The 24,687-nt window shown below is 36.4% G+C and overlaps 1 protein-coding gene across 1 annotated transcript in view; it reads right to left on the reverse strand.

Moving 5' to 3' along the window:
* The window catches only part of FSTL5 (follistatin like 5), a 473,869-nt gene that overhangs the window by 351,969 nt on the left and 97,213 nt on the right, over nt 1-24,687 (reverse strand). Inside the window, exon 3 of the mRNA XM_058193148.1 lies at nt 2,639-2,672. Within this exon, the coding sequence (XP_058049131.1) occupies nt 2,639-2,672 (34 nt within the window). The remainder of the gene's footprint in view (nt 1-2,638; nt 2,673-24,687) is intronic.

The following is a 24,687-nucleotide window of genomic DNA, read 5'->3' on the forward strand; positions in this document are numbered from 1 at the left end:
CTTCCAGATGTATCCTGAGGTAAATCTTGTTGGTGGGAACGGTGGCGGAGGCGTGGCTGACAGCGGTATAAGCGCTGATCACCTTGCGGTCAACTGCATGGCACTCATCACGGCGGCTCGGAATCTTCCTGGCACCTTGCTTGGGCTTCACTTGGGGAGAGGCACCCTGGTAGGCGGGGAGGGATGCCCGGCAGACCCGCGAAAGGTGGCCCTTCCGGCCGCAGCGGCGGCAAATTGCTGTTTTAAAACGGCATTCAGAACGGTGGTGATTTCCTCCGCATCCGAGGCAACCTCCCTGAGGGTTTTTCCAGTCACTGTCCCACACATTTTTCCGCGTCGCCTTGAGGCGGCTTACTTCGTCGTCTTCGTCGGACGGTATGTCATCAACAACGGTCTCATGGTGGACCGTTTGAGGCTTGCCTTCGGAAGCAGTCCCAGCATGGGACCTCTGGATTTCGGCCACCGACCGTTCAGACATCTCAGAGGCTCGCGCCTCATCCAAGGCAATTTGCAGGGTTGCGTCTTTGCGGGCTAGGAGGCGGCGCTGCAGCCGCAGGTCTCGAACCCCAGTGACCAGTTGGTCTAACAACATCTCATCCAAATCTCGAAATTCGCACTCTAGAGCGGCGACACGTAGGGAAGCCATGTATTCGTTAATGGATTCCCCTGCCTTCTGAAAATGCTGCCTGAAAGCGTGTTGCCTTGCTATGCGGGAAGGAGCCGGAGAGAAATGAGCTCGTACTTTTTCTAGCAGCGTCTCCCACGGAACAGAGGAGACCTGTTGAGGGGCGGTTAGAGCCCTAGCCGTGGCAAAAATCTCACGGCCGCAGGAGCTCAAGAAGAAGCCTCGCTTCCTGGCACTTGACAGATCTAACAAATCATTAGCTTGAAGGAAGCATTCAAAGCACTCGATATAAGTGTCCCAAGCCTCATTAGCCGGCTCGAATGGAGGGAATGTGGGAAGCGTGGTTGTCATTTCTGCGGTGATGGGTTTCCGGCCCCCGTCCTCGTCGCCAGTGTTCTGTATTCACGAACAATAATGAAGTCCGAGGCTTAAACAGTAACCGGCTTTATTATCTCATCCACATTCAAAATAACAATTGGAGCTAACGTGCTCCTCAGAACAACAACACATTCCTTGCCTTGACAGCAGCTTAAATAGCTAGCTGTCAAGTCTGAAGAACCAATCAAAAGGCAACCGGGTTTCCCGCTCTGGGCTAGCCGCGCCTGGGCCAATCAGAGGCGGCCAGCAACAGGCAAAGGTTCCTCGGGTCGTAACTCCGAGGACATAACATATACTAATCTGTAATATTATGTATTCATCCATTTATATTTTGCTAGATTCCTGAGGTTGGTTTTCCTCTTGCAGTTGTTTTATTGTTGATATGAAAGTGGAGGTTTGTTTCATGTTTATACGAGTGACCTAGTCTAGTAGCTTGATTCAAAATGTGAATAATTTCACCTGGAAACCACACATTTTAGAAAATAGGCCTCGAAATGCAAGATGATTCATAGAAGCTGATGCTTTGACAAACTACCATCAATAAACACATAGAAATAAATTTCATTTATAAGTCGTTCAAAAGGTACAGAATTCAAACAAAGGGCAAACAACTACAATCACTTCATCCCTTATTACACATTCACAAAACCAAACTTAAATAAAGAGGACTACATCAAATAAGCAACGATACCCTGCTGGTAGGAATAAGCTGCTATTTATAAACAACCAACAAATGTTGATGGGGTGTTTTTTAGACTGGCAGTAAAATGCAAGAAAAAGCGCAGAGAACTCAAGAGTTCATAATACAATTCTAAGCTGCATGTTCAGTATCTTTCATCATTGCAATACACCATTTTCTGTTTTGGGCAACAAAATATTTTATCTACATTAAAGCTACTATAGTCAGGCTGCAAAAATCCAGATGACCACTAGAAGACAGCAAAGATATAGAAAACTCTACTATGAGTGCCTAAAACTAATAGTAAGCCTAGTATACGACTTCAAAGGAATCAGATGGATATAATGAGAAGTCAATACAACATCTTATATACTTTATTTATTTGTGGAACACTTTATCAGTTATTTCACCATACCATTTTAAAACAAGTATTGCTAGGCTAAACCTGTTGGATCTTCTGGTTGTTATTTTTCTTGTATATAATGTGTATAATATCTTCATACATGTATGAAATATAATATCTATGTTTCTTTTTATTTATTGCACATTTGGGAGACAGATTATGAAATAATACTACATTATTTCACACAGATATGAAGAAATCCAGGCTGAATAGGGCTGGCATAAAAGACATGGTCAGAGTTGATGCTATTTGGGGCAGTCTTTATACATTTAAGTTATGAATAAAAGGAAGGAATAAACTCAACTTATGCATACAAACAAAATGCAGCATGAAAGAATGTTTAAAACCCAGAAATAAACATTTTTTAATAATTCCCTAAAAACATTTTTGGTATCTTTACGATTTTATGTATTTCTAAGTAAAACTCACATTATTCAAAGTACTTAAAATGTAATGCCATAACTGTAACGTTTATCTTTTATTCATACTGATTTGAAAGGGACAGAAAGCAAACACAAGTATATGTTTTATTCCAGTTAATGATGAACAGTACCTTTATTTCTGGAATGTTCAGGACTCCTTTCCTGCTGAAATTGAAAACAAACAGAAAAGCAATAATTACTTCATTTATACGGTTTATAAATAAATAAAGTTGATAAACATGTGTTTTAAAATTGTGGTATTAATTTTTCTGAACTCATCAGGATTAGATCATTTTAACAATATGTAAAAAACATTTGTACTGACCTAGTATGCATAATCCATTCCCATTAGAGTTGTTTGAATACTTTCTTGGAGTGGGCCATCTTAGTCTATGGTAGCAAAAATACTATGGTAATACTTTTTTTCAATTAATAGATGTTTTTAAAAGGTATGAACTTTCATGAGCAACTGATGAAGTGAGCTGCAGTTCACTAAAATGTGTGTCTTTTTGTAAAAGTGATTTTCTTTCTAAGGCTGAATCAATGAATGAATGAACATCAAGCATTTTTAAAGCCACTATTCTGAAGCACATTTATTGAAAATACATCTCATTGAAGGCCATCTGATTTACTTTTGAATAAGAATGTAAAATATTTATATATAGTTTTATCCTGTTATTTCAAAATGCTAAAGAACTGGGATATATATCCAATGTACATTGTTAAGGCCGAGTGAGCCTTTTATTCTTTCTCTTGAATTTCCCACACAATGATATTTCCAATTATTTGAAGAATTCCCCCATTTCTGGCTAAATTCTGAAATGTAATTTATAAAATGAACCTGACTGAAAAGCAAAGATCAGAAGCTGCAGAAAACTCATACCTATAAGTTCAGGATCTTTACAATTAAAACATGCATTTTCAGAAATACCTAGTATAATAATTAAAAACTAAAGTATACTAACTCAGAGTCAGTGGTGGGATTTAAGTAACAACCGGTTCTCTGCCCTTATGACCAGCTGGCTGGGCGTGGCCATGGTGGGCGTGGCCAGGGGTGTGACAGGCAGTATTTGGCTTCCTGCACCCCTCTGGGAGCAAACACCATGTGCAGGGGGGGGATGCACCACCCCACATGCTCCATTTTGAGCCTAGTAGGTCTTTCTGCAGCCTCCTGGGAGCAAAATGAGCCATGGATGTGTGTGCAATCCCCCTGTGCCCTGTTTTGGGCCTAGGAGACCTCCCTGCACTTATCTGGGAGCCAAAATGGGGTGTGTGGGGACTCCTGGAAGGGACATGGAAGGGAGGGCTGGGGCTAGCCATCAATTTAACTACCAGTTCACCCGAACCGGCCTGAACCAGCTAAATCCCACCACTGCTCAGATTAGTATAGATATCTTCAATTTCTTTCTACTGTACCATTTTGGTAATAAATAGCTTACAGTCCTTTTCTCTCATTAACTAGTTGGTTGCATCTAGTATTTACAAAACATACTATATATACAAAACAACTCTGTCTGGTCACACCTTTGTTTTCTGCCTTGCCAGTTCTATGTGTACATAATCAAAATAGAGACTATAGGATCGGCAGGACTTGTGTTATGTATCTAATTTTGGAGGGAAAATTAAGCCGGAAAAAGCTCGATGATTATTGACCAGTGCCCTGGCCAAAATACTATATAAGGAGAGTTGTCCTATGGTACAATTGCTGGATTCTCACTGTGAAATAAAGAGCTGTGGTTCACATAGACCTGGCTCCTGAATTCTCAATCATCCAACATAATACTTGAGTGATCTGGGACTTTTTGTCAGCATTCTCTAGGGAAAATATTATAGAAAACTATTGTATCAGCTTGACTAAGTTCTCTAAAAACTACACATTGGATCTCCCCTGGATCTATTTTTTAAATCTCCCATAATTCATATTATTGAACTTCAAAGGAAACTACCAAAATGAGAAGCAATTTACCATGAATTTTCAGAGTAAACCAATGCAAAATAAGTATTGGAATGACTTATAAAATCACACACATACTGAACCTGAATCCTCATTCATAAAATACTAGATCTGCCCAAATGCCCAAATATCTGTGTTTAGTTCCACTTATTATGGTCTTTGCCTCCACTCTAACACTCTCTGTCTTTCAACACATCATTAATTTCCTACAATGATCACACATGCTTATCTCTGTGATGATATGATATTCTTAACCATTAATGAATTGTGGTTTGCTATAATATTCAAATCCAGTCACTATTTTCCAGAAAAATGAAATAAACTTGCAAACTGTAAATATAAAATCATTCACATGCACCAATATGATTTTTAATTATTATAAATATTTGGGAACTGGTATATGTATTTTTTTAATGAGCTTACGCTCTGCTCAACCTCTGTTAATTAGCTATCAGTCTCTGAAGAGTAAAAGGTGGTCATATTAGCAGGATCTTTCTTGATTGAAACACAGAGGATTTGGAAAGCAGTTTGAAGAACTGCTTTCTGAATCCTTTGTGCTGCAATCAAGAAAGATCTTGCTCATATAACCACTCCCTGGAGCTCATTGTTGTTTATTATTTTAAACTTTAACCTAAACTAATTTGCTCTGTGGTTTACTAAAGGGTTTTATGTACATTTGAAAGTTTTATCAATGAATTATATCAATGATATAATTCATATGAATTATATTTTGCTGGTTGCTATTAGAGCCAGAAGTAAACATTTGAACCAATATTACCATTCAAAGTCTTCTTTTCATTTAGTATTTCATTGTCTAAATAACATTATCAAATGTTTATCTTATAGATGCATATTTTAAATTTCACTGATGTTATGTTATGTTCCTCTGTAAAAGCAACAGTAAAATCTCACTGGCCTGATTTGTTAGAAGTCGAAAGATGTCGTTAACAGAAAATTATTCAGTGATATTTTTATTTAGCATTTTCCTATGAATATTTTTATTGAAAACTATCCCTGAACCTTGCCAATATATTTAATTTTTTTTAAAAAAAAATTCTAAATGAATGAAACAGAAAAGTTGATTAAGGATCCAAAAGACATGCAAAGTACACTGATTAATCTTACATGCCATCTATCTTACCAATGCCCTTATCATAGAAAAAAACTAAAGTTAACAACTCATTTGTTCATTCATTTCTCTATGACACACATCTTATTAGTATCCAAGCAACCATAACAGTATTATATCGCATTGAAACACCAACTGACATCATATTGCAGTCTTCAAGTTTAATTTCTAGACATATTTTATTTTGATAGACAAACTAATTCTATAAAAATATTCATGTTGTTATAAGAATTTGGAAGTACATATTTAAGTCATGTGAACCTAAGAATTATTCCCTTGGTACACAGCAATTGAAACACAGATACTGCCACTCTGTGTAATACTCTCTGCCTTCCATAGAAGCAAATGCTATTGATTTGCCACTTGCGTTCAGAATAGTAATACAAAAATCAGTCAGCTTAACATCTGCAACGCAGCATATGATTTCAGCTCTGCTTTTTGAAAAGAAGTTGATTATTATGATTGTAAATAAAACTAGCAATTACACTGCTTCCAAGGTTTTTTTAGCCCTTTAATGTTATTTTGTGTTCCAACTTTGAGCTTATTGTAAAAGGAAGAACTAGATGTTCAAAATAAATCAATAGATATTTTGTAGAAAAACTGGTCTGAGGTTTGAGAACATCTGGCTCAGTCTTTTCAACCTCTTATCCGACTTAGTGTTTGTTATTAGTTTTTTTTTTTCATAGCAAGCTTAACATAAAGATTTTTGACTGTTGTTCCATGCATTTGCAACGGCAACAAAATAAGACAAAACATCCCTATAACACATAAATCTATACTATATGTATATGTCATGGCAACAAAAATATAAAATGGTATAAAATGTCAGGAAGAATTTGCTTACTGACTACAAATGTTATTAAAAGGCACACAAACTTCTAATAAAGTTTGTCAGTTGAGAAAGTTGTTACCATATGGATTTTGCCAATTTTTTGACATTGCTGTCTTCCAACTATAACCAAAAAAAAAAAAACTTCTCTAAAAAATTATGCCACTTATTTATTTTTTTTCACTCATTTGGCACAAGATAAAATAGGCTGCAAACATGTGTGACACGCAGCATGCCAACAATCTAGCTAGCTATAAGTTAATGGTTTAAAAATACCACAAACTATCTAACTATACATTAAATAGTCCTGAAGTTCACACTATATTAAAACATTTGTTACTTTAACTATGATTTTGTGTATATTTCACAGTTCCTAGGCATATACATTGCACAAAGTCATAATGGTTTGGTTTTGGGTTATACAAAACAGGTTTACAAATCATGATGTATTTATTTATTTTGTATTTGGGAATACAATGTTTGCATTTTATTCAGTTAAGGTAAAGGGGGGGAAAACTTCTGACTCCTTTTTATATAGTGAAATAAGATAGTAACATAAAACCTCAACTTTTTTTACTTTTATATGATAATATATAAGTCATTTCTATAATAACAAACCTATCTATTTAGCAAAATTCAAAATCAATTTCATTTTTTAAAAAAACATCTTAGGGTAACAGCCCCCGGAATGGAACCTTCACACAGAAAACCTTATTTTATATTTATTCCAAACTTTTAGGATGGCAGGTGTAAAAAAGTAATTATTAAAAAAAAACAGCATTTACTTTAACCTTATCATACCATAAATAGCTATGCCATCCCAATCTTAATTTGTGGCCCTCTAGCTCAAATAACCTCTCCTTTTGGAGAGTCGCTCATTTTTTTTGCTGGGCAAAACAACAAGCATCAAAATTCAATTTCATATCTGGCAAGCCCAAGCCTCCTCTTTCCTTAGCATCTTGCAATAATTTATATCTAATTCTTGTTTTTTTTCCCCTTGCCATATAAACTTAGAGATACCCATCTATCATTGCTTAAATGGCTTAAAATCAGTTTTAAGTATTGGTGAAGTCCAAAGCAGAAAAAATATCTTTGGTAAACATTCTTCTTAATTACAGCGATTCTATCCAATAATGATAGTTGCAATTTGTCACATCTTAATAAGTCTTTTTTTTAATATCATTCCAAAGAGGCACAAAGTTATTTTGAAACAGTTTAGCATTTGTATTTGTTTATATAGCCCCCAGGTATTTCACCTTTTTGTCCACTTTAAAACCCATTTTTTTGGTCAATATTTCACAATCCTGAGAGGCCATATTCTTAAAAAGCATTGTTGTTTTCAGTTTGTTTATTTTAAAGTCTGCTAAGGCTCCAGATTCATTTAGTTTCTTCATCAAGTATTCTATATTAGTTTTGGGTCTTGCAAAAGCATAACTAAATCGAAATTATACTCTCAATTTATAAACTTTCTTTTTGATATTTATTCCTGCTATTTTCTCATCTTACCTAAAGACTAAAACATTTCTTGGTAATTTTCTCATGGTGGCAAATCTAGAGATTTACGCTCTATATTTTATTCAATTTCTTTTCTTCTCGGTTAATTAATTGAGCTAAAGGTTTAATCATTCTTGATCTAATATCCTCTTCAGACAATTTGGGAACTGCTCAGAATCTTAATGGGAATTGCTTGAACTGAAATTCCAGGACAGCCATACCATCCAAATCAGCTTCATACTGGACAACATTCTTCTCTGATTTATACTCCAGAAAATCTACTTTATCCTTTATCTCTTTAAAGTTAAGTAATGTATCTCCTTGCGGAGTTCCTTTGAAAGTGTATCAATTTTTAATTCAAGCTTTGCTCCTATTGCTGGGATTGCTTCATCTGTTTTAGTCATATATTCTTCCAAAACAGCTCTTAGGGGTTCACGTACTCTGATGGTCTTTGCTCTACTCTGTTCCAGATAGCCATTATACAAAATCGTAACTAAGATTTAAAGATTTAAAATATTACTTCCATTTAATTTAGTTATGTTAGTGACATTATGGGGCTTGGCTCCTTTGCATGGCCAAACAGCACCACTACAATTATATTCTGCAACTAAGTTCAAGTTCTGTGTCCCTTCGTGTAATCAAGTGTTCCATTACAAACAGCTTCCCAATCAGATGCAAGTAAAATCCGAGATTTCCCCCAGACCCGCTCACAACAGATTCAAAGCACCGTTTAAACAGACTTTGTTCTAAAACCAAAAAAATTCAGCAGAGTCAGCTTAGAAGTAAAAAAAATTCCTAGAAAAGTGTTGGTGAACCTTTTCGGCACCAAGTGCTCAAAACAAAACGTGCGTGCACTGGAGCACTGGAAAACCAGCTGGCCACTGCACGCATGCCTGTTTTTTGGACAGTTTTTGGCTGTTTGTTTTTTTTTTTTGTCTTTTTTCAGGCTGTTTTGGGGCCGATTTTGGCCCAAAAATGGTCCAGAAAATGGCCTGGAAAACGGCCTGTTTTTTGGCTCTTTTTGGGCTATTTTCAGGCTGATTTTGGGCAGTTTTTGGCCTAAAAATGGCCTGGGAAATGGCCTGGAAATGGCCTGGAAAATGCCCTGAAAACAGCCCAAAATGTCCAGAGAATGGCCTGAAAACAGTCTGAAAAATGGCCTGTTTTTTGGCCATTTTTGGCCATTTTTCAAGCCATTTCCAGCACTCTGGTGCTCGTGAAGACCAGATGGCTGGCACACCAGAAACCAGAAAAGCAGCTGGCAATGACACGTGTGCCCACAGAGGTGGGCTCTGCGTGCCACCTCTGGCACACATGCCATAGATTTGCCATCATGGCCCTAGAAGATCTAAATCCTAAAATTTCTGAAGTAATTTCCAAAAAATTTTCCAGATTCCTTACTCTGGCTTGGTTACAACAACAACTCCTCCCCTTCTTGCCATTTTAAAATCAGGGAGCTTCAGAAATGACGATGTTTCAACAAAAAGGAGAAAGCAAACTGCAACCAAGAGGAGCCGCTTTTAAAACAGAAGGCAAATATACAAAAGCTAGTGTGCTAAGAAATGGAGGCAAGCTTTATTGTCCATTTTAAATGGCTGGTTTTTCCATGATGAACTTGCTCCCTGGTTGTCCCACCCACAGCCAGAGAATCACACAATTGCTTCTTCAAGAAGCTCCAAGAGCATCCATCCATCCATCCATCCATCTATCCAACCATCCATCCATCCCAAAAGGGTTGGTTTCGAGAGCTTCCCCTTTCCCAGGAAAGCTTCTTCAGACTTAGAAACCAATTCTAGGTATAAAAGAATAGAATTTTATTGGCCAAGTGTGATTGGACACACAAGGAATTTGTCTTGGTGCATATGCTCTCAGTGTACATAAAAGAAAAGATACGTTCATCAAGGTACAACATTTACAACACAATTGATGGTCAATATATCAATATAAATCATAAGGATTGCCAGCAACAAGTTATAGTCATACAGCCATAAGTGGAAAGAGATTGGTGATGGGAACTATGAGACGATTAATAGTAGTGCAGATTCAGTAAATAGTTTGACAGTGTTGATGGAATTATTTGTTTAGCGGGAAAAAACTGTTCTTGTGTCTAGTTGTTCTGGTGTGCAGTGCTCTATAGCGTCGTTTTGAGGGTAGGAGTTGAAACAGTTTATGTCCAGGATGCGAGGGATCTGCAAATATTTTCACGGCCCTCTTCTTGATTCGTGCAGTATAGAATGGAGAATCGGTATCAGACCAAAAATTGGGAGGCACATCAAAGTTGCCACTTCCACCAGAAATCCTCAGTTTTCATCTTTGAACTCAATAGACATATCAAAAGAAATTAGCTGTTTGTAGTTCTATTGATCATTATAAGATCACTATAATGAGCAGATTATAGCTATAAAGAGCAGAAAATGAATTGGGAGATTATTCCATTGACATCTACCTACTGACCAGCCTTAATCTTTTTTCCTCTCATATAAAAGCTAATAATACTATAATAGTAATTTACTTTCATTGTAAAATTTACTAAGCAGCTTCTTTCAGTTAGCTGAACAAAATGACTAAAGCTAATTCTATTCTATTGTTCAACGTAGTTTAAGAAAAGAAATATATATATTTGCATTATAAATGTCTAATCAGGGTTGAAAAGCTTGTAGCTTCAGATGTGGCTAAGCGATATTTCCCAGCAGCCCATGAGCAATTATGTAAGATGGAAGGTGGGTGGGGAGGGAGTTACATTTCATTCCGTATCTATTTTAATAAAATATGATTTTTCCAATCACACTTGATGATACTATTGATCCTAGTGGGTAGTTTGTAGGACAAACAAACAGCCTTTCTCATTTCACACTTTTAATTACTGTAAAGAGTCTGATTAACATTAGGTCAAATTCTCCAAGACTTTCTTCAAGATTTTCTGCTTATTGTCCAAATAAATTTAGGGCAAAAAAAATGGAATAATTGTTTTAAGCCATTCTGAGTTTCATAGAAAATTAAACTTGATGTTTTCTCACTTTAGTAATATTTCACAAGTTAAAAAAAATTCTTTTTTTTGACACTGCTCTTTTTTCTTTCTTTCTTTTTTTTTTGCTTTTCAGTTTTTAGAAAAGTTGATGATATCACAAAGAGAAATCTTTCTTTACAGGAACATTCCAAAAACAAAAACAGAAAAAACAACATTGGCTGTATATACATAGAATATTTAACAACAGCTAATTTAACCACGTTTTCTGAACAGCTGCTTATTCTGATTGCATACAATACAGAGTCATTAACTAACCACATAGGTTATGTTCACATAAGATATTACAATAAAATGTACCGTATTTTTCAGAGTATAAGACGCACCTTAGTTTTTGGGGAGGAAAATAGGGGGGAAAGCTCTGCTATTCATCTGACTAGTCTCAGCACACTAATTCGCTCGCTGGTGTTGAAGTTGGGGCTGGTTGGGGCTGTACTTCTAAAGCATAGCTGATTGTCAGCAATTAGAAAAGCAGGCAAAGCATGGAAGATTGCTTTGCTCACGTTGGGGCTGAAAAACAGCTTCTAAAGCACAGCTGATCCTCAGAGGGAGCAGCTGTTCCGGGTAGCCATTTTGGGCACTGCGCAGAGTTACATTCAGAGTATAAGACGCATTCAAATTTTCAGCCTCTTTTTGGAGGAAAAAAGTGTGTCTTATACTCCGAAAAATACGGTAGTTAGGTAGCTTATGGTTCAGTGTAACATACAGATATACACGATATCAAAAGACCAAAGCTGCCAGTGCCACACAATTCTTTCCACGGATAACTTTAATTATTTTGTACTATTTCTTCTTTCTACTCCTTCTAACAAAATGTATTTTCAAACATAGATTCTTTGAAATAATTTTCACAACAATTTCTAGCACTTAAGTTATAATTACTGAGTTTTAATCAATCTAACCACAAACAAATTGCAAGAGTGTCACATTGGATTTTTTCCTGCAGAACCTCTTCCTCTTTTTTAAAAAAATCTGCCTGTTGTACAGTTATTAGACAAAGATTTTATCACATAAAGAGGTGTAGGTCATCTTGCATCATCAGAGTTAATTGATGGTTCAGGCTAGTGTTAATGATACCAGAAATGACTCCCTCAAACCTCCAGTTTAATATTACAGCTCCTTAATTTCTACTTAGGTCTAAAGAACATATTCAGATATTTCATATGAATATATTTTTTTATCAGGGCCACTTTAGTTAAGTCCTACTGAGGCGCTAAACCAGCAGAATAATGCAGATGGATTATGCTCCATTGCCAATCAAACTCCGTTTAATGAAAGGAAATGTTTATACTAAGTCTGTCCAATTTAATATAGTAGATTTTCTCAGTCACTTGGCATAGCAAAATTAATTAGGTTTCACACTGTAAGTGAAACAATATTCTAGGAGAAAATTGATGAATTGTCTTATAAAGTTATATTCTATGGATTTAATTTATAAAAGTAAGATATTTATAAACATTTCTAAATGCATTAAGTGTATTTATTATTTACTTATGGATATTTCTAGCTCATGTTCGTTATATATATGAGGAAGAAAGATGTTACCATGGAATATGAACCCATGTATTGTAATTTCTTGCAATGCTTTATGATCATAATAATAAGATTTATAATATTTAAAACTATAGTTTATTGTACAAAGCATGGTAATTATAAAATAGAATAATAGAATAACAGAGTTGAAAGGGACCTTGGAAGATTTCTAGTTCAATCTCCTACTGAGGCAGGAAGTGATTTGTTAATTCAGGTACATGACATATAATAGTTTTGTGTATATATGTGTGTGTGTATGTATATTTATATAACATGTATGCATGTGTGTGTGTGTGTGTGTGTGTGTGTGTGTGTGTGTGTATTCAGTCTTTGTCATCTATCTATATCATCTATATCTATCAATTTATCAATCTATCTGGTAGTCTCTTTGTCTTCTATCATGCTCAATCAAACTATTGCAGGATGTAGGCCTCTTCAGAGAAGATAATTGATCACAATCTGACCTGATGGTCCAGTACATGTTGCTACATAGACCTTTTTTAATGTCTTTGTCTAGGGCTGAGTGAGCAATAGAGGCTCAAAGTCATAGCCAGGCTAAGAATGTCTACAACCTGGGTATACCGTTCTTGCAGTATATCACACTGGTTCTCATATGACCATATATCCATGGTACATCTATCTTTTTTTAAAAAAACCCAAAAATTGCTATTATTTGCTGAAGCTCAAGAATTAGCACAATTAGTTTAAGTGTCTTAAGCAGTTTAGAATTCTGAATAACAGTCACATTATTATCAAAGGAATTGCACTATGTTACATCATGTTTGAGTTTCATCATCTCATATCAGAAGAAAGAAATGAGAAATAGCAATTCACAGCATATTAAAACTGAAAAAGGAATTTTTTGTTCATCAGCAGGCTGTATTCAATGCCCTGTCAGTGAAAAAGGGAAAATATTTTCTACAAGCTATGTTATGAAAAAAGATTCTGGATGGCTGACCACATAAATTACTATTTTGGTTTATTCCAAGCTTTGGGTGACTTGCAATATATCTAACCCAGCACTAAAAAAATAGAATGAAATTAAAAGTATTTTAGTGCTTCAGCAGGAGTAAAAATACAATTGTTCCTCATTGTATATAAGTTACAATCCAAAGGACAATTATTTGGAAATGAGTTACATTAAATATGAGGAAATCACTTCAATGGATTAGGGCCATGCTAGCAGATGCTTAGGGCCATCACATACAGATGCTTCCTATGTATTTTAGGATAGCTTATAAATATTACACCATTGTGCAAAACTATCTACTAGAACAATAGAACAGGCATGGCTTAATTTTCTTTTTTAATATACCTGTATGCAACTTCTTGGCATAAAAAATTACAATTTCAAGGGATATTTCACAGAGATTAAATACACATTCTCTTATAGAAATAGCTGCTTTGAAGGCTTTTTATATTGTCAATAAATATTTGAACAATTGTTCTTAGCTACTTCCTCTAACTTCCCCTAACTTCCTCAAAATCCACCACCATAGACCTTAAATGCAAACTACTAATTCACGAAGCTTCATAAACAAAATACCAGAATTCCTCCTTCTACTAAATATGACTATACTCGACATTATATTTGTATGCAAAACATGGCTGAATTCATGACTACCAGATTCCATTACCACAGTAAGAGACTACCATGTGTACAAGTCCGATTGTGAAATCCGCAGAGGGGATGGTGTTGCTATCTTCTATAAAAAATCCCTAAATTTAAAAAATATTCAAGTTACACAGGAGTTAGCTCTTCCTGAGACCATCGTATGCGACCTTTCCCTAAACACCACAATTCGCTTCATACTTTGGTACAGAGCCCCTGATTACATGCGAATAAACTAACATCACTACTAATATGGGCAGCCTCCTGCCCTTACCCTCTTGTTGACCTAAATCTACCTCTTATTAATTGGACCCTAAATGAATGTACAACTGAACCCATACATGCAACCCTGTACAATGCTGCAACTAATACGGGACTAGATCAACTAGTAATTATAACACTAGATTCAACAACTGCCTTGATCTCATCTTCTGCAACAGTTTAAATTCAATTTATGGACTACAAATAAAAGAACCCTTTCCAACAGTGAGCATAGCATGATTTTTATCTCAATTTACATCCTCACATAGACAATCATAATGACGGAATCCCGAAGTATGACTTTACAAAAGCCAATTATGATCTCATAACTGATGACTTTCATCTCTTGATTGGCAAACTCTATTCACTGGCTGCATCACTGCTGAAGACCATTATAACATTTTTTTGCAGAAGTTTTTTGCATAACTCTGAGTATTGTGTGAGGTCTAATAGAAAAGCTATTTTTTATGTTCCTCCCATATCACTGGTTTTAGTAATAGGATTTTACATTAACTGTTTCAATGAAACTTAAATAGTTCTACTCTAATAAACCTTATTTAACCCTGCACCTGTTAACAGTGGTGTCACCCAAGGCAGTGTTTTAGGACCCACACTCTTTATACTTTATATAAATGACCTTTGCGATCATAATATAAGCAACTGTGTTCTCTTTGTGGATGGTGTTAAACTTTCAACACCACTGACAATGCTTGGGGACAGTTGCTTTGGTATGTCCCATTCCTGGATGCTCTCTCTACCTAGAGGGAGAACAAACATTGGTCTTACCTGATACATATCTTCTCATCGGATGGAGACAGCATCCAGCCCCACCCACGGTGTAATTAATGGCCAAGCAGCTGAGAATTCCCGGCCATGGCTGTAGCTGAAACCCGAGCTAGTGGGGAAGAGCCAGCAACTCAGCCACTGCTGGGAGTCAGCCAGTAACTCAGTTTCTAGAAGATGTGATAGTTGGAATTCATGATGGAGAAGAAACAACATACAAGAAGGAGATGGTACAGCAAAGCTCAACGTCCGTCCAGTCTGAAGGACTGAGTCAAAAGCTGGAAGGCCCTAGCAACAGGGGCGAGACTTACAACTTGACAGACTCAGTCCTTCATCTGAACAGAGTACAACTCATTCCATTCCTGGATGTTGTCTCCACCTAGGGGGAGAATACAACTTCAGTAACAGAGTTGTCAATGCCTGGAATGCACTACCTGACTTTGTGGTTTCTTCCCCAAATCCCCAAAACTTTAATCTTAGACTGTCTACTGTTGACCTCACCCATTCCTAAGAGGTCTGTAAGGGCGTGCATAAGCACACCAGCATGCTTATCATCCCTGTTCTAATGTTTTCTTTAATTAGTGCCCCTTTCATGTATTTATAATTATGTTTACACTTGTATCTGTTATAAAATACATGCTTGATGAAAATAAAAGTAAATAAAAATAAATAAAATACTTGGAATAAACAATGTCTTCAACTTTTGTTTAAATTCAGAATTGTGCTATGTATACTACTGACATATTGCCTCCTAAAATCTAATTTATTACATCATGACATGCACATGATTTATTAGAATGTTACTAACAAAAATAATTGGTTAAAATGAACTCAGTGGGAGAAGATAATACACTTATTTGGTTGGTTAATATAATTTTGATATTGAAAGCCAATTGTCAATCATGTGCAATAGTTATAAAGCAAAAAATAATAATCATAAAATCTTAAATTTTATTATTTTTAACTAGAATTTTCATCACTAACTTTATAATAAAAATGCTCCAAATTTTATCCTAGTTCTGCAAATGATAAGTGGAAATGGAGCAGAGATGTCATTGGCTAAGGATATATGAAAATTTTTATAGAAGTGCATTTAATTTTCTTTATTGGCATCCAAAACACTGCAGTATAAATTTTTATAAGCCAATACCTACTTCATAAATACTACTGTCATGCTGCAAATTATAAACACATTACTTACACAATATGTTATAATTAAAAGTGAAGCTATACTATTATAAATATATTATACACACAATAATGTTATAATTAAAAATGAAGCTGAAAGATACATCAGCATTACCTAAGTTTTCTTACCATGGTAAAGACAAATGCAAATGAAATTAATTGAAAGAAAAAGAAGATCCAATCAGATTACATTAAAATCAACTCTTAATGCTAGTGAATCAGTGAAGCAAAGTGAACAGTGGATACCTGATTATATTACATAATACTTTCTCAACTAAGCTTTCAAGCCTCTATTTAGCTCATATCACATGGATTGCAATAACTTTTGTTAAATAATTGCATTTTTACTGAATGTTCAGAAAATTCACTCACTGGTTAATATGTGTATTAACATACATCTTGCAGTGAAAATAAGAATAACTGAGTCTACATAGCTTTTGATATAGCTATCAAAATAACTGCTACACAAAGAGGGGGAAAGTAAGTCCAATGCTTGTATATTTATATGTATTAATTCAGACTTAGAGATCAGTCTGAAAACAGATACTTTTTATTATTCTATGAAAAAAACAGTTATCTCCACTAATTCATACATCAAAGCATACAAACCAACTCAAAAGCTTGCTGACAAGAAGAATTAAGGCAGAACGCCCACCGTGCACAATACTTCATTTTGAGTGATGGCTCTATAAGACTATATCTCCTATACTTTTCCTATATTTTTTCAAAAAAGCCCATTAAAATATAGTACTTATCATATCTGTAACTAGGGCATGATGAAGCTTTGGAAACTGTTGTGTTTTCAATAATATGCCAACCTTCATTTCATCCCCAGCCCATTTTGAAAGTAGTAATTGAACAGTCTTTAGCTGTTCAAGTTCTTTCCTTGATGAATTATATACAACATCTAATTATATACAACACTTCCTTGACAATACTGTTAATGACACAGAGGATGAAATTTGCTAACTCATATCACTGAGCATTACCTTGCTGGTTGATGGCACTGCCCTCCATAATCATTTTGGCTTGAGCTGAATGAAAGACCAGATGCTTAATTTTCACAGGCACAGATGTGAGGAGCAGGAAAAGGAGCCTCAGAAGAGTTTCTGAATTAATAAGAACGCTCCATTGAGTGTGTATAAGATTTCATGTTTCACACGAGAAGGAAATTTAGCCCTCTAGACCAGGAGATATTTTATTGCTGAAACCTTTTCTCCACAGAATTCCTTTTTTAAAAAAACTTGCTCTTGACAATAACTTATCTGGAAGGCATTGTTCAAAGTTCTAGTCCTAGTAAACAATTGGAATCAAATAGTTGGTGATGATTGTTTCTGTGTGGCTGTATTTATTCATTTCCAGTGGCTATTAACTGTTAACAGTCTGAAATGAGCTATTTGTCTCTTTCAGGCATAATGGTATTCAAAGCAACATCAAAGTCTGCACCATTTCTTTTTTTCTCTCTTAAGCAATGGGTCTACATCTCCAAAATAACTGGGATGTGTTTTAAAGTAATTTTCCAAAGGTTTTCTAGACACCATTTGGCACTCATTTTTAATCAAGGCTTACAAAGTATTTTCTCTCCCTGCTGCTCTTTTCTCTTTCACACCGCAGATTTGAAAATTAATTTCAAACAAGGGATTAGTGGTACTAATACGTTAACAGTATTCTAGAATATATCTAGTTTAAAACCTTTGAACAAACTTGTACAAACAGTTCAGGGTGGTACTCATTTACCTTCGCTACCGGTTCGCAAATGTGAGACCACCTCCACGCATGCGTAGGGACTTCCGTGCATGCGCAGATTGTCAAAAACGGGATGTGATGACATCCAGGTGGGTGGGCGGAGCCTCCTGCAGCCGCTGCTACCGGTTTGGCCGAGCCGCATAGAACCGGTTGAATACCACCACTGAAACAGTTGTGCAAAATCAGTGAAAGTTTAAACAATTGCTAATTCCACCAGTCTAGCCACCTACTAAAACTCACTGTCTCCTTCCCACTTCCAGCATCACCTTAAGAAGAATACTTGGGGGATGTTTTTCTTCCCAGCTATTGATATCTGGTGAAAAGGCAAATAAAAGTAAGAATTTGCCTGTCACTTTCCTTAAATGATTCCACATTAAAAATGTTAGGTAGCAACATTCCTAACCTAATCACTGAAGTAAAAGCATTGAGGATGGTGGAAAGTAGGTTGAAATGCTTTCCTGCTATTTCAAGGACTGCAGGAAAGCACTTTGAATAAAAGCCCAACATTTTACCAGATCCATGTTGATATTTTTCCCACTCCTCATGATACTTTTCTACCAGAATGCTATCTACCTTAGCATAGGTTTATCCAGATAATGTGTATTTTAGTTACTTTTGCCAATGAAGTTAAAATTGATTCTCCTTAGCACTTCATATGTCATTTTAATGCCTTGATAGTCTAGAAAAAAATGCAATATGTATCCCAGGACTAGATAGCATTTCAATTTGATTCCAAAAAGAAAAAAAATGCTTTAGAAATGTGGGAGAAGAAGCATACCCCCTTTTCAATAACTCTTTAAAGAAGTGGCACCTTTGGCAATCCATATTTCTATCTGTGTTTCCTGGAAAAAAATGCCACTTCTTCGAAAAACTGCAGAAAGGTGTTGAATTCATGCTCCAAGGTGTGTTTAGGGAGGAGGAATTCAAAGCATCACGTAGCAAACAATGTGAGTTTTATACCAAAGAGTATATACCTCTGATGTGAAAATGACCTTAAGTCTAAAGAATTGAGAACAAAAAATTGGTTAAATAAAATTGTGAAGCTGAGTTGAGTTAAGCTATGTACCATATGCCTGAAATCCTGACTGAGAACAGCATTACAAATAACATCCTAAAATTGCATTTGATTTACAACAGAATAAGATTCATAGACAAAAAAGAAAATCAACATATTCTTGTTTGTCTAACGTTTAGCAGAATGCAATATACCTTAATTTTTATTATTAAAAATCTGTGTTTTCATTTCATTTTTGGTTGGACATGAAAAGTCAGATAAGAGGAATATTTTTTCTGCTGTTCTTAACCGAAACTCTTGTTTATACAACATAACAAACCATAGCACAAAAACACTGCTTGAGACTTCGAAAGTCAAAATCCAAAATCTTCTGGAAGTGTACTACCTAGGTGACAAGATATAATAAGCTGTTGGCTGCCAAAATTCCTAGAAGAATTGCATTTACCAGCTGCACTTAGATTCATTTGCTCTGATTAATACTACAATTAAATGCAGCTGCCAGCATTTCCTATTTTTATCTTGTTTTTAAACTTTAAAATATAATACCTAAAATATCCAAGATGCTAGATCAATCCAGCATCTCTTGACTTCTGATCACACTTTGTATATAATATATTCAATAGGTGGACAATATTATTGGGTGAAATTACTATTATTTTATTTATATTAACCATTACTGGCATAACAGTACAGACATGACTGTGTTTGAGACTAAATAAGTTACTTAATTCTCATAATGTTTCTCTAGGATAAATTTAAAATACCAGCTTTTGTAAATAGCCTAAAAACTGAATAAAGAAATTGCTAGTAAACTTTGTCATGGTCTGCAAATGCTGCTCAGTATAGACACACTGCAGTGGTGGGTTTCAAATTTTTTTACTACTGGTTCCGTGGGTGTGGCTTGGTGGGTGTGGCAGGGGAAGGATACTGTAAAATCTTTGTTCCCTCTCCACTCCAGGGGAAGGTTACTGCAAAATCCTCATTTCCTCCCAATCAGCTGAGACTCGGGAAGCAGAGAATAGATGGGGGCAGGGCCAGTCAGAAATGGTATTTACCAGTTCTCCAAACTACTCAAAATTGCCGCTATGAGTTTTTGTTTTGTTTTTTGAATTTATATCCCGCCCTTCTCCGAAGACTCAGGGCGGCTTACAATGTGTCAAGCAATAGTCTTCATCCATTTGTATATTATATACAAAGTCAACTTTATTGGCCCCAACAATCTGGGTCTTCATTTTACCTACCTTATAAAGGAGGGAAGGCTGAGTCAACCTTGGGCCCGGTGGGGCTTGAACCTGCAGTAATTGCAAGCAGCTGTGTTAATAACAGACAGACTTAGTCTGTTGAGCCACCAGAGGCCACCAGAGTTCTCCAGAACTGGTCAGAACCTGCTAAAACCCACCTCTGATACACTGTCTAATACTGATGTGCAGGTAGTCCTTGATTTACAAGTGGTTGCCTAACAACTGTTCAAAGTTATGGATCTCCAAAAAACTACTTAAGACCTATTTTAAAAATTATAATGGCTGAATACGCATCTTGCAGTTACATGAACACATTTTGGGTGCCTAGAACCTGGATCATCTTTATGGATATTTATAGGATCCTGTAGTCATGTGGGCATGATATGTTTTTTCCCAGTTTTTGGCATTAGCTTCCAGTTTCCAGAAAAAAGTGCCCTTTTGGGAAAATGGGCCGGAATAGCTCAGGCTGTAAGGAGCCTGTTATTAGAACACAATAGCCTGCAATTACTGCAGGTTCAAGCCCGGCCCAAGGTTGACTCAGCCTTCCATCCTTTATAAGGTAGGTAAAATGAGGACCCAGATTGTTGGGGGGGCAATAAGTTGACTTTGTAAATATACAAATAGAATGAGACTATTGCCTTATACACTGTAAGCCGCCCTGAGTCTTCGGAGAAGGGCGGGATATAAATGTAAATTTAAAAAAATGGATTTGTTTAGCGACCATGGCATTTGCTTTATGATCATCACAAAAAAATCAAAAAATTTTGTCAGGTCATGTGATGCCTTGACTTTTGATTGGGCTCAATTTAAAGGACTTCCTATACGTGTTATGCAATTACATACTGTATTTTTCGCTCCATAAGATGCACTTCCCTCCCCCTCCCAAAAAAAAAAAGGTGGTGGAAATGTCTGTGCGTCTTATGGAACGAATATTGCAACCTGGCCATGGGGTCCTTTTACAGTGCTGAACCCCGCCTCTTCTGTCTCTTTTCCGCAGTGCAGGAATCAATAGGCAGAGCTGGAATATGAGAGGACACCTACCTGTGGGCCTCTCAGGTCCACCTCCTGCCCTCACTACACTGCTACTTTATATTTGGTGCTCCATATTCATAATGAGACAGCGCTCCATATTCACAGTACTCTGAATATTTTTTTCTTGTTTTCCTCCTTCAAACCTAGGTGCGTTTTATGGTCAGGTGTGTCTTACAGTGAAAAAAATACTGTAATTTCTATATGAAGGAAATCATTTTTAGAAGGTATTTGTGAATATTACTGTCAATACAAAAATAAAAAAGGTGAACAATAGACTCTATGTTAATATAATTTCACCAAGGAAGTAACAGATAGCACTGTACAGGTAGTCCTCAACAGAATAGAATAGAATAGAATAGAATAGAATAGAATAGAATAGAATAGAACAGAACAGAACAGAACAGAACAGAACAGAACAGAACAGAACAGAATAGAATAGAATAGAATAGAATAGAATTTTTTATTGGCCAAGTGTGATTGGTCACACAAGGAATTTGACTTGGTGCATATGCTCTCAGTGTACATAAAAGAAAAGATACCTTCATCAAGGTACAACACTTACAACACAAATGGTGGTCAATATGTCAATATAAATCATAAGGATTGCCAGCAACAAAGTTACAGTCATACAGTCATAAGTGGAAAGAGATTGAGGATTCTAGTCCTCAAGGGACGAACCTAATGGAGCCTGCCCATTAGGGTCGTAAGTCAGAACATTCTTCAAATAAATCAGACTCAATTTTACGAATTTTTAAAATCAAATTCATTAATTGAATCAAATGGGTCGTCAAATGAATGAAGTTCTGACTTATTATTCCCTCCGATTCATTCATTGATCACTGCCATCATTAACTGAAAGGCTTTCCCTGCTTTTTAAAAAAACCCACTTGCTGCTTGTCAGCTCAAGAGTCTTCAGACAGCTGCCCAGACCAGGGTTGTGGGGTAGGGCAGTAATTTGCAGAACTCTTGTAATAATACAAACTCTAGATTGTAGTTGCTTTAAAAAAAAACCACTTGCCACTAATTAGCTTAAGAGATACTAGCCAGGGACCCAGAGGAGATTTATTTATTTATTTATTTATTTTATTTTTGTCACAACAATATACATAAGCATCACACAAAATGATTATATAGTATATAAACATATATATGAGGAAATATAAGGAAGTATAAGTATATATATTCATATATATATATATATATATATATATATATATATATATATATATATATATATATATATATATAGGTCTTTGGTTGTTCGGGTTTTCTCCGTGTAATTGTGTCCAATTTACACGGAGAAATCAATAAACAAGACTAACACCGTGAAAACCTCAGAAAACAAATATATATATACAGTGTGTATATATATATATATATATATATATATATGTATATATATATATATATATATATATTTGTTTTCTGAGGTTTTCACGGGTGTTTGTATGTAGGTCTTTGGTTGTTCGGGTTTTGTCCCGTGTAAAATTGGAAGTGTCTTGGCGACGTTTCGACGAAGTCTCATTCGTCATCTTCAGGCTTCAGCTTCGTGCTTCTGGGAGCAGTGTGTGATCGCAGCTGTTTCTTCCTTTTAACTGCTAGTGGGGGTTTGAACTGATTGGGTGGGAGTTTGGCTGTGCTCTGATTGGATGGGGTTTTTTTTGTGCTCTGATTGGCTGGGGGTGTGTCCTGTTTGGGTGGGGGCTTGGTTGTGCTCAGTTTAGTCTGTGTTGCAGAGGGATTTGAGCTGGTGAGCTGCATAGCTGTTGTTTGGCTATATATATATATGTAGATCTTTGGTTATTCGGGTTTTCTCCCGCGTAAAATTGGAAGTTCAAGACAGAGAACAAGAAAACGGCACAGCCCTCCTCCCATATATAAAAGGCACCACAGACAGAATCAGCAAGATCCTCCACAAACACAACATCAAGACAGCATTCTGCACAAACAGAAAAATATCCACCATCCTAAAAAACCCCAAAGACAAAATTGAGTTAGAAAATCAAGGAGTATATGAAATCCCATGCACCGCCTGCCCCACCACATCCATTGGACAAACCAACAGAAGAATAAGTGCACGCATTGAAGAACACAAGAACTCATTCAAAAAAGAGGAACCAACTTCTTCCCTGGTCCAACACTTTAAAGTCACAGGACATGATATTGACTTTAAAAAGACCAGAACTATCGCCAAAACTGAACACTTTAACAACAGAATAATCAGAGAAGCCATTGAGATAGAAAAACGCCCACACAGCATGAACAAACGAGATGACACCTCCCGCCTACCAGCCATTTGGAAACCCGCCCTTATTGACAAACGAGTCCCTAACACGAGGAATGACACCAGACCCACACTCACGAGGTCCACACAGGATGTCACCACTGCACATCCACCCAGAAAGCAGACCCAAACCCACACTGATCATGAAACACGACCAAGGACCAGAAGCCAGACCGCAGCTGCAACATTAGCCATTTCAAACCCCTCCAATCCATACATGCAGCAGACTGACACCCACTATGAAGATGTAGCACGACCACAAAGCCAAACAACAGCTATGCAGCTCACCAGCTCAAATCCCCCTGCAACACAGACTAAACTGAGCACAAGCAAGCCCCCACCAACACAGGACACACCCCCAGCCAATCAGAGCACAAAAAAAACCCCATCCAATCAGAGCACAGCCAAGCTCCCACCCAATCAATTCAAACCCCCACTAGCAGTTAAAAGGAAGAAACAGCTGCGATCACACATTGCTCCCAGAAGCACGAAGCTGAAGCCTGAAGATGACGAATGAGACTTCGTCGAAACGTCGCCAAGACACTTCCAATTTTACGCGGGAGAAAACCCGAATAACCAAAGATCTACATACAAACACCAGCGAAAACCTCAGAAAACATATATATATATATATATATATATATATATATATGAAAAAAAGAAAACAATAGGACAGGAACGGTAGGCACATTTGTGCTCTTATGCACGCCCCTTACGGACCTCTTAGGAATGGGGTGAGGTCAATGGTAGACAGTTTTTGGTTAAAGCTTTTGGGATTATGAGAAGAGACCACAGAATCAGGTAAAGTGTTCCAAGCACTGATAATTCTGTTACAGGTGTCATATTTTCTGCAATCTAGATTGAAGCGGTTAACATTAAGTTTAAATCTATTGGTAGCTCTTGTATTATTGCAATTGAAGCTGAAGTAGTCTTTAACAGGAGGGACATTACAATACATGATTGTATGAGTTAAACTTAGGTCTTGTCGAAGGAGACGGAGTTCTAAGTTTTCTAGACCTAGGATTTCAAGTCTGGTGGGATAAGGTATTTTGTT

The sequence above is a fragment of the Ahaetulla prasina genome, chromosome 8 (genome assembly GCF_028640845.1).
Source record: "Ahaetulla prasina isolate Xishuangbanna chromosome 8, ASM2864084v1, whole genome shotgun sequence".
NCBI lineage: Eukaryota > Metazoa > Chordata > Lepidosauria > Squamata > Colubridae > Ahaetulla > Ahaetulla prasina.